Source organism: Micropterus salmoides, unplaced genomic scaffold (assembly GCF_014851395.1).
Source record: "Micropterus salmoides isolate LMB-PRFRI ecotype aquatic unplaced genomic scaffold, ASM1485139v1 Ms_hic_scaffold_1, whole genome shotgun sequence".
NCBI lineage: Eukaryota > Metazoa > Chordata > Actinopteri > Centrarchiformes > Centrarchidae > Micropterus > Micropterus salmoides.
The window spans coordinates 44,973,443-44,983,850 of NW_024040040.1; the positions used below are offsets into that span (position 1 = coordinate 44,973,443).

At 42.0% G+C, this 10,408-nt stretch overlaps 1 protein-coding gene and 1 long non-coding RNA gene across 2 annotated transcripts; both read right to left on the minus strand.

Annotated features, from left to right (window-relative positions):
* Positions 1–1,356: 1,356 nt before the first annotated feature.
* LOC119899817 lies at positions 1,357–2,899 on the minus strand. Its single transcript, XR_005443920.1, has 2 exons — positions 2,211–2,899; positions 1,357–1,819 (listed from the first exon to the last, which is right to left on the minus strand). It is a non-coding gene; the product is annotated as an uncharacterized LOC119899817 (long non-coding RNA).
* Positions 2,900–4,787: 1,888 nt separating this feature from the next.
* Positions 4,788–10,380, minus strand: chpf2 (chondroitin polymerizing factor 2). The gene is made up of 5 exons (XM_038730524.1): positions 10,282–10,380; positions 8,870–10,164; positions 7,431–7,995; positions 7,104–7,286; positions 4,788–6,652 (listed from the first exon to the last, which is right to left on the minus strand). The coding sequence occupies exons 2-5, from the start codon at positions 9,136–9,138 to the stop codon at positions 5,378–5,380; spliced, it is 2,292 nt and encodes a 763-aa protein (XP_038586452.1). The 5' UTR covers positions 9,139–10,164; positions 10,282–10,380; the 3' UTR covers positions 4,788–5,377.
* Between the last annotated feature and the right edge of the window lie 28 nt (positions 10,381–10,408).

A 10,408-nucleotide genomic window follows, 5' to 3' on the forward strand; every position in this document is an offset into this window, starting at 1 on the left:
TTTAAATTAGAGCTATATATTTCATATGTGGTATGAATTCATAAGTAATGCTGCATGAACTGTTGCAGTGATCACAAATTTATATTATTGATGAGTAATTCTCCAGTGAACATGTGAACTTTTCTTTTCCATATGAGTTTTACACTGACACTAAGGAAGCACATGATAAAAGAAGACATCCCGCCATTTTACTTATTTATATTGTACCTTTTACTTCACTACAATTATTTGACAGCTTTAGTTAGGCCTACTAGTTACTTTACATTAAGATCTTTGTATGTATGTAGGCATCTATCTTGATAGAAATTACACTACATGTATCACTACTTATCAATAATCAATCACTCAATCAATCAGTGAATAAAAAGAGCTCCAATCCTGATTATTCCTATATATTTTTATTTAATTAATTTAAGTAACATTTTCAATGCAGGACTTTCAGCTACTTGTAACAGAGTATGTTAACAGTGTTGTATTAGTACTCTTACTCAAAAGGTCTGGATATTTCCTCCACCACTGAGTTACTTGATCTATTTTCACTCGATCTTGTCATCTTTGTACACCTTACAGCAGCTTTAAAGCAGATGAGGATCGTCTAGCTGCATGTTGTGGAGTTTTTTTCAGGCCGTTTTTGGTTAAGGTTCTTTCTCAAACAGAAGATAGAGGGACGGTTTATAGTCGGACGTAAACAATTACCATAGCAACCGGACACTGCGGCTGTTTTCTCTAAACACATGCAGTGTTAACATCACTACACTGTAAAGTTTAGCACACTGTACTGGCAGGAGTATTACGTACCCATGTATAGAAACTAATGTGCGAGTATCAGCTGTTATCAAACTGTATACTTCTGCATTTTAAGTAGACTTGTTATGAACTTTACTAAGAGGATAAATAGTAAACTGGAGAGATTAAAACTTAGTTGTAACTGAGTTATTTCTGTTTATGTAAGCTATAAGAAACAGAACAATGTCTATATGAACATCACCACTACATATATATCATATCACACTGACAATAATGATATTTTCATCAGCTTTAGCTGTAGATATTGTGTCCCTATTTTACCAAGCATACCATACAGCTTCCAGGCAGGTTGCTGGGCCTAACATTATATTTATAAGTCCTTACCTTTATGTATTGTGTCCTGAAGAATGGGGTATTTACACATTTTATACAGCCTCATTTGGCTGATAATAAAATTTATCACATTTTATATATGACTGCAACCACATAAAATGTGATAAATTTTATTATAAATAAAAATATGGATGTGGATGTACCAAATGTGTACGTTAAAAATGAAAAAATTGCCCCATTTTAAACTAGAAAAGACTCAAGAGCAAACCAAAGCTGTACAATTCTCAAGATTTTATTAATAGAAAATATTTTAATTAACATCTACTGGCTCCACATGAAAATACACAGCGACCATTCTTTACAGTACAGTGACAAAACAAAATACTATCTTGCAATGTTGAGAACAACAAAAGTCACACCTCAAGCGTTGGCTGAGACATATTTGTTTACCAGATTTCATCTAAATCTCTTTTAGAGATGTTTTTTAGTAGACAAATTAGTGAGTATGTCTTTGGCCGAGGATAATATTAATTGTAGGACTGATCTGGCTTTGCCTTCATTAATAAATATCTTAACCTGAAAACCGCGAACCAAGACTTCTGTGCTGGTTTCACATTTATGTCCCATGTTAAACTGTTAACCAACAAAGGCTGACTGCCTCATCCATCCATCAGGATCTTTTGGCCGATCTGCTAAGCGGGGCAGGTGCAGTGGACTCCATGAAGGCTGATGCTACATGCTGGGGAAAGAAAAAAACATGTTTATAATGTAACACACCATCACAGCAACCTTTCTACCATCGGGGTTGAAATGCAGAACTACTGAGAGACACTTGTACAAAAGGCAGATCATGCAGTTCACAAGTTGTTCATGTGTGAAAAAAAACAGAAGAAAAGACAACATATAGAACTTTTGTATTGTGTTAAGTGTTGAGGCAAAGCTGCCACCTTGTGATTAAAAAGTGCCATTAGCTTTTGATTGCACAGAATATCCTTGAACATTAAGTACTAGTTTCTGTTAATAAGGTACACCAAGCTAAAACTATTGCAGTCCAGTGAAACAGCCCTACAATAAATTATATCCTAATGAAGCTAGTAATGTTTTTTGTAATTTGTAAGATGTGTTTTTACTCTTAATCTCCAAAATGGCTGTTTCAAAACAGACTGGTTCCAGCGTGCTGTGTTCATGGATGTTTCTGAACGTGGTTCACCATCACATCTCAGTTACAGTGAAAGAAGCTGCAGTTGAGTACAGATGTTAAATAATGGCTGGCCTCCACAGATCCAGATCCTTCCTTTCTGTAAAGAAGAAAATGTAATTACAACAAAAGCCAACCTAAATGGAACAACCACCGGCCCTGCCATGAGATCGACCTTCTCTGTCTGAGTGGTGTTTAATAATATGTATGTATCATGTGTCTTCTTAAGTTTCAGTATGTTGAGCTCTCAGGACCTCCATATTGCAAGCATTGGTACCACACACTTGTGGCTTGAAATGAATGAATGAATGAATGAATTAATAAGGATGCAATAGTCACTCACACACAGAGAACGCTCATGTTAATTAATAAACGTTTTACTACGTCAACTAACGTCAGTTCGCTAGTGTGAATAAATCATTTGAAACATTTCACAGTGCACAACTCACCGTTTCAGCAACGCTGACAGCATCGCTCCTCAGCTTCAGACTTCTGATACCATTTCCTCCGCCGATGCATCGGTGAAACCAGGTGTTGTGCCGAATTCTGCCTGCCTGCCGAGAACTGCATGCACTTATGCTGAGAAAAGAGGTGGATGCAAATCTCGGCAGGTAGCCTACAAAATTTGATCTTCTGAATTATGCATCCACCTCTTTAGGTCCTTTTCAGACACTTTGCTGAGCTCACTGATCAAACGGCGTTATCACCACATATATTTACTGAATGTCAAGGACCGGTACTTCTAGTGTATTAAAATATTAAAGACTCTAAACGTTCATAAAATATATACTTAGAATCATTTAACACCATTGATGGACCCCACAAAGAATATTATTGCGTTTAAAAGCAGTACTTGGAGGTGCATGCATTTTCATCTGTCCTCCAACCCAAGATGTCCAACACCTGATTACAAACACCGCACACACAGATGCCATTATGAAACTAAACAGCACACTAAACCAAGAGGAGGAAACTAAAAAATAAAATATATGACAAATTGGTAAGCTAGCTCACAACGATGTTTATCGGTTTGATGCTCTGACTTAACGAGGCGTGACAGTGTTTCTGTTTGGAGAATGACGTTTGACTGAGGAAATAATCAACTTTGGCAACTTTGAGCACAAAATTAAGCTATTCAAAAACATGTAACGTCAAAAAAATCTAAATTGTAAGGAAATGAGTCAGAAAAATATGAAATATCATAGAAATGTTAAAATACAGTGGAGAGGGGTTTTGTTTGCTAAAACGTTTGCCTGCTGTAGATCTAAAGGATAAATGCAAAGTTTGCTAGCTAATCAATAGGCCATTCTTTACTATGAGCTGACTTGATCAACATCAACACGTCTAACCTGCCTGTAATAACAGGTACCTGTGGTCTCAGAGAGACTGACCTATCTGGACTCTGTAATTATAGGTAAATGTCAAACTGATTTAATATATGTTGTTACTTTAATACATAGGTATTATTCTTAACATTTAGAGGGTGAAATGACTCAAACGCACCCTTTGATATCCACATCTGTACTATTTTCAGCCACAGCAGATCTTCAGTCTATAAATAACAGCAAATGAAGGGTTTTATTCCGCCATATTCCAAATTTCTGCTGTTAGTCGCAGGGATCTGAAAATGCAATTGTGTAAATAATTGTGCAGCCCTGCTAAATTACCCTTCACTAAAAGAACACTGTCATACTCTGCATCAGTAAAGTGTTGATTTTGTGCTCAAGCTCATGAGTGGGTTAAGCCTTTAGCATGAGCGAGGCGTTCAGAGGTGGTAGACAGGCATTTTATTGTTCGCTGACCTCACCACAAGGAAACAGGTGGAGCCCTTTCCCCGGTGTAATGCAGCAGTGCTGTAACGCCGACTGCAGCCCCGCTCCCACCTCAGAAAGAGCCTCTTTCTCTCTGCTGCTCCAATATTCTCCCGAGCCGACAACTCCTCTACATGGAGAAGTTTTGTGGGTAGGGGAGGTTAGGGGGCCTCAGTGCATTCGAGGAGGGAGGTAGGGAGAGGAGGCTGCGTGAAGTAAGCCATTCAGCTTGTTCAACCATCTCGCTGTGAAGGTTAACCACCAACGCCATGGCGGACCTTGGCTAGGAATGACACGACCCTCCCTTTGGGCACTGGGTTCACTTCTCTCCCAGAAAGACGTGTGTACAGAATACTCACCAAAACCCAGGGAGGCCCGGGCCGGGGTGGAGAATTACTGACTTAATGTGAGGAGGCGAGGCGGGGCAGGCTGCTTCAGAACAAACTGTTCACTGCCCCCAGGCCCTGCAGTAAAGGTCTCAAGCAAACTGGAAAGACTACAAGAAGTATCGCGCTGAATATGAGCACGCATTTTCTGCCATACTGCCTTTTCTTCAGCTCTGCCAAGCAGATAACAGACACCCCCAGGAGTAACTGTTCAAGCATGCTGCACACAGATCCTGTGAGCAGTTGTCTTTTTGTCTAATGAGACTGAAACAAGTGTTTTTACTCTGAACAGTAGCAATGAAGAAACAACTCTGAGCATACATATCACTCTTTAATACCTTAGAAAAACAACACATCTTAAAGAAAAGGCAGCCAATGGCTTCAGCTTGTTTGCGGAAGTATTTTAATCATCTCCACTAAGGAAGACCTATGGCTCAAGTTTTTTTCTCAATTTATCATTAACAATGAACCGTTGTTCATTTATTATTTCAAGACGCAACCTCCTATGTCTGGAGCGTAAGCGTTGTTGCTCGGCTCCTGTGAGATTACGGCAGTTTCAAGAATACAAGTAGTCCACGTTCAGGTAGTTGTGAGAAGACACCTCCTTGACTCATAATTCGTCTAGACAGATTCAAAGTTATTGTCTCATAAGTCAGAAGTACTCATAAATAAAGAGCAGAGAGAGTTTCAGCAGGAGGACACAACTAGAAACGTATGCATCAGCACCCATTTATGCCGTTCTTTTGGCTGATCCTGACCTCTTTCTGCCAAATGCAAAGAGGTGAGAATTTCAGTGTATGGATCACAGAAGTGCCATATTAAAATTCACATTATTCTGCGTGAGCGTCCTTGAGTCCAGGCAGTACGTTTGATGCCCTGACACTCTGAAGAAGTCCAGACTTCTAGGTGCTGTTGGCCTGCTCTTGCTCAAAAAGAGCCATGGCTAGATGTGAGCGTGACCCCAGACCCTGCAGGTTGCTGAGGACACAGCGGTGGTAGATATCCTCACTGAAACGCGGGTTGCACGCTCGCCGCACGTATTTCTGGATCAGCGCCGGCTCTACGGCTCTGAACACGTGCAGGCCCGAGTAACGGACAAATATGTCATACACGTCCATGCTTTCCAGCAGCTCCTCGTTGTCCAAGATATCGGCAGCCATCTTGGTCCGCGCCGTCATGTAGTCCGCATTGTAAAAGCAAGCCTCGTCGAAAACGTGGCGGTCAAAACGGCCGTCTCGCAGTGACTCAGAAGAAAAAGAGGAGGAGGCGGCAGAGGGCTGCTGGTCGCGGTAGACAACAGCAGGACTGTACTCTTGGAAGTGGATGGGGTAGAAGACCTGCCAGTTGCTGATGGCGTTCATTCTGCAGCGATTCAGGAACTCGGCGTTGATCTCTGTCCACACACTGGCCAGGAAAAACAGCGTGTCCACTGGGTGCTTCTTAGAGATGATGTCCATCAGCTTGACTTGCGAGGGCACCTCCGTCTTCACGCTGATCCAGGGGATCTTCACGTCTCCGTAGCGCTTCTCCACCTCCCCAATCATGGCCTTAATGCCGGCGAACACATCAGTCTGGCTCACTCGCTGTGCATCAAAGGGATCATAGATGAACAGGAACGTGAGTAAAACATTGTCATGGGTGTCCAAAGTGTTCATCACGTACATATCGAGGAAGTTACCAACATAGTCCTGATCCTGGGCAGTGACAGGCAGGATGACCTGCACCCGTGTTGCCTCTGTCACATAGGGCATGGGGATAATCTCAACTGCACTTAGAGGTCGCAACAAGTTAACCCGTTTAGCAATGACTTGACTGTGCCCTTTCTGGGTGTAGGCCTCCAGCGCGAGCTCCAGCACATACTCCATACCACGCGTGGGATCAAAGCGCCGGTAACCGTTAAGAAGACGGCGCTTGCGGAAGCGTAGCTGGGGCTGGTAGCGCTCATTTAGACGCTCCACCGCAATCTCCAGAACTGCATTTACATCCGCGCGGTCAGCCCCTCTCATCTCACACTTGGGGGAACTGTCAATGCACGAGTAAATGTGCTCTTCAGTGAAGTACTCCCAGTTTATAACCTCAAAACGGGTTCTCGGCTTGAAGGGAGGGTTGATTCCAATAGGCCATGTGACTCCAGCCTTACCCTCTGGTGTCAGGTCACTCAGGTTGTTGATCTGCATCTGGTGAGTACACACAAAAATCTGTCAAATGCCAAATAAAAGCTAAAAAGCAGCATACTGTGTAAACATTTGCCTTCATGACATATTTGATTGCTCTGTGGTGTAGGGTATCTTCAAAACAGTGCTAATGAACTATCATTAGCAGCTACTTAAATTATATAATGAGGCTTCTCAGGCAGATCATATTCACAAGACGATGACGCTGGAATGTAACATTTCATGCCTCAACAAAACACTCTTGTCTTGGCTTCCTGACACGTTTAAATATTGTATTGGTCAGAAATATCTGCTTTGGCTCAAAAAGTGTTTGTGCTGAGGGGGAACAGTATACGTCCACAGGGAACTCAACGCCAAAGCAGCCCACCGATGCAGTCCAATCAGATAAGAGTTACACAAACAAACCTGAAGAAGTGTTTATAGTAGAGAGAAAGCAGAGTAAAGTATGACAAACCTGCAGCTGTTGAATCTGTAGGTAAGTCTGTTCCAGCTCAATCTGACTGAAGCGTTTGTGTAGGCGATACATGAGATTTGGTTCTGATATAGGATGGACGGTGAAGGCATTTATAAACTGTTCACTGTCTTCACGCTCTGGATCTGCGTTTTTCCCGAGCTCAAAGTAACGATATGTCATCTCCTGTGAACCACACAAACATTGACAAAGAGGAGAAATGTTAATGTGGATATTCTGGCAATAAGATTGTTTCAAATGGACATTAATAAAACTACTCCTATAATTTCCATGCACATTTCTATTGGTGTCTATTTTTTTTTTTTTTACCTGGTGCATCTCCACACAACTGAGACCCAGGTAGTCAATAATGCAGCGGCCCAGCCACTCATCAGGTCTCACACTGAGGATGTCATTACGGCAGGTATCAAGGTGGGGATGCAGACGGGCCAGCAGACTGCGGGACAGCAGGTAGCCGTAGCCCCCGTGGCAGTAGCGTGCCTTCTCCTCTCCGCCAATGAACTCCTCCGCCCTGCCCATATACAGGTCCTGACCTGCACTGAGGTGACCCACCAGCTCTGACAGACGATCTGCTTGCATGTAAGTGTCATCCTGGGCTAAGAGGAACCAGTCATAGTCTGAGCCGTAGTGCTGGTGGAGGTGACGCACTGTCTCGTACATCAACCACACTGGACGGTCATCACCATGGGCAACCACAGTCATGCCGTGAGGCACCTTAGGGCTGCGCAGGCCTGTGAAGAAAAAGGTGCGGTGGAAGTGGTGGGCAACTGTGCGATTCACGGCCACGGCCAGCGTGCTGAGGGTCGCCCGAGAGGTCAGGACACCCACCAGCAGTCGCTCTCTGATGCCCAGTTCAGTGTGAATATACCGAGTTCTGGAGAGGTGGACGAGCAAAGACAAATTAATACAGGACATAAAAACAAAAACAGAATGAAAGATGAACAGGTAAACAGTCAATCTGTTTCCATCACAAGGCAAGGCAAGTTTATTTTTATAGCACATTTCAACAACAAGGTAATTCGAAGTTTTAAAAGAGTTAAATAGAAAATAAAAAACAGGCAGGTCCGTCACCTTTGATTATTTTTCTTCTTTTATTCCCCATCTCCCACTCTATCCTTTTATTTACTTATTACTCTATTCCTAAGGGGACTCTAACCCTTTAACACGTAGGGACTCTAACCCTAAGGGGAATAAGAAATATAGACGTCAACAGATGCAAATTCATTTACATGAAGTTCTAAAGCTATTATAAGGCAAATTCCATCCAATAATCAGTTGTAGGATTTGAAATAAGACATGAAAAGGAGGATGAAATATGTGGATCAACATATCTGCTCTCTACATCTGAGCCACTGTATATCTGTACAAAGAGATTAGATTGATGTAATCCCTAATCTATAGGCCACCTACACCGTATATTCCAGTCAGTGCATTAAGATTATTGCAGGGGAGATTTAAATGTAAGCCTACTTAATAGAAAATTAACAAATGTAAATCCTCTTTGTTTTGTTTCTTAAAACAAAATCTGGAAGATAAAAAGACATTTTGATGTAGTGCTTCTTTAACAAATCTGTCTTTAAATTTGTAGAATAAAAAGTCAATGGCTACATGTGTAGGTTTTGCAAAAAAGCCCCTTTTATAACACAGAGGCAGACTTTTAACACAATTCTTTGTAGAGCATAGCTGTGCACATTATTGTAGTGTTTTGGCATCTGGCAACATGACAAATACATGTCTTACACACTCACCTGAGGACTTTCTTGTGTGACTTGTTAGGGTCCTTGTGATAGGGCACGATACGTGGCTGGAAGTCATCTCCAGCTCCATCTCTGGAGTCTCTCTGGGCATCTCCTCGGCCCATGTAATGCCTCCCATTGCCCAGTTCATCTCCACAGGATTCATCGGTGTCCCCTTGTGTCCAGGACACCATCAAAAGGCTCAGACTGCACCCCAGGGACAGGCCGAGGAGAAGGGGTAAAGCAGGCCTGAACACGGCCAAAAAGGAGGAGAGACGCATGTCTGGCAGATATGAGCTACACTTGATGAAGCTGTCCTGGAAAAATTTACTTGCTGCGGAGCATTTGAAGAGCTTTCCTGCCTTAACTTAACACATTTTAACGCCAAAACAAAAGGGGAAATTACGGGAAGTCAATTTGTTGGCAGAACGAAAATTGCCTTAAATGTCACATAATGTCTATCCTCAGTCCCATCCGGTGAGGTAGTATGTTAGTAGTAAAGTTTCTAATCAACCTATCAGGCAAATATTATATTTGAATTTTACCTCGTAGGTAACAACTTACAGATTTTGAAAATGTAATAAATGTTGTTTTATCTCTTACTCCACAACTGAACATGCCCAAACTGTAAACGTGCCAATGTACAAACTAGTCGGCCCAAAAAACAAATACCTGCAAATATCTTAAAACCACTTAACTGCTGTAACTGTGTTGCTCACTGTCATGTTAACGTTAACTGTGTAACCATTGCATTTTGGGCTAATGCTATGTTAATTAGCTTAACTAATTTTGGCTAGCTATAACGCTAAAAGACACTTCTAACGTCAGCTAACTATTGTAGCAACACCGTTTGAGTTAACCTCAACCTAGTCAGTCAGTAGTTTCTAAAAAAAATCGAAGCAAGAGGATCCAAAAGTTTTGATCGCAAATCGGAAATTATAACCTGAACAGCAACGTCAACGTTCAAGAGGTACAAACATCAAAGAGCAAGCTAGCATGCTAGCATCGCGTCCGTTGTTTTAGTGCAGATAATGTCGCTCCTCAGTCCGTCTCCACCAACACTGACATGAAGCCGTAATACATCCCATTTTTTATCGTTGATACAGCAGGAAAAAAACCATCCGGCATAGCCAAGCACATGTCGTCCATTTTCTCCAGTTTCTTGACTTCCTCAAAAAATTTAGTGCCACACACGCAGAGGGTAAAAACTAACGTCCTCTCTTGGGTCGGTTTTACCCTCCTCATCCCTGACTGAGCGTCCGCTGCTGCTGCATCACCTTTGACTGACTCAAGGGACCTGTATGCCTCTGGAAAACCAAAGACCAAAACAAGACAATACCGTATTTTTATGAACATATGATTAATGTGGCCCCGTGTCACGGTATGAATCTTTGTGATGATGAAAAAAAGGAGCTTTTAGACACCTATAGTATCTCAGACGATCTCTCCATCACAGCAGGCTGACACATTTTATTGTTTGGTTTACCAACGTATCCTCTGTATACTTAGTCCCAGGTATTAACTACCTTATTTCACTTATTTATAAATTAA

Coding starts and splice junctions, on each gene's coding strand:
- chpf2 (XM_038730524.1), bottom strand. CDS start 9,138: ATGCGTCTCTCCTCCTTTTTGGCCGTGTTCAGGCCTGCTTTACCCCTT. Junction 7,287..7,430: donor GTTGTGTGGAGATGCACCAG/GTAAAAAAAAAA, acceptor TGTGGTTCACAG/GAGATGACATATCGTTACTT. Junction 6,653..7,103: donor TACAGATTCAACAGCTGCAG/GTTTGTCATACT, acceptor TGTACTCACCAG/ATGCAGATCAACAACCTGAG.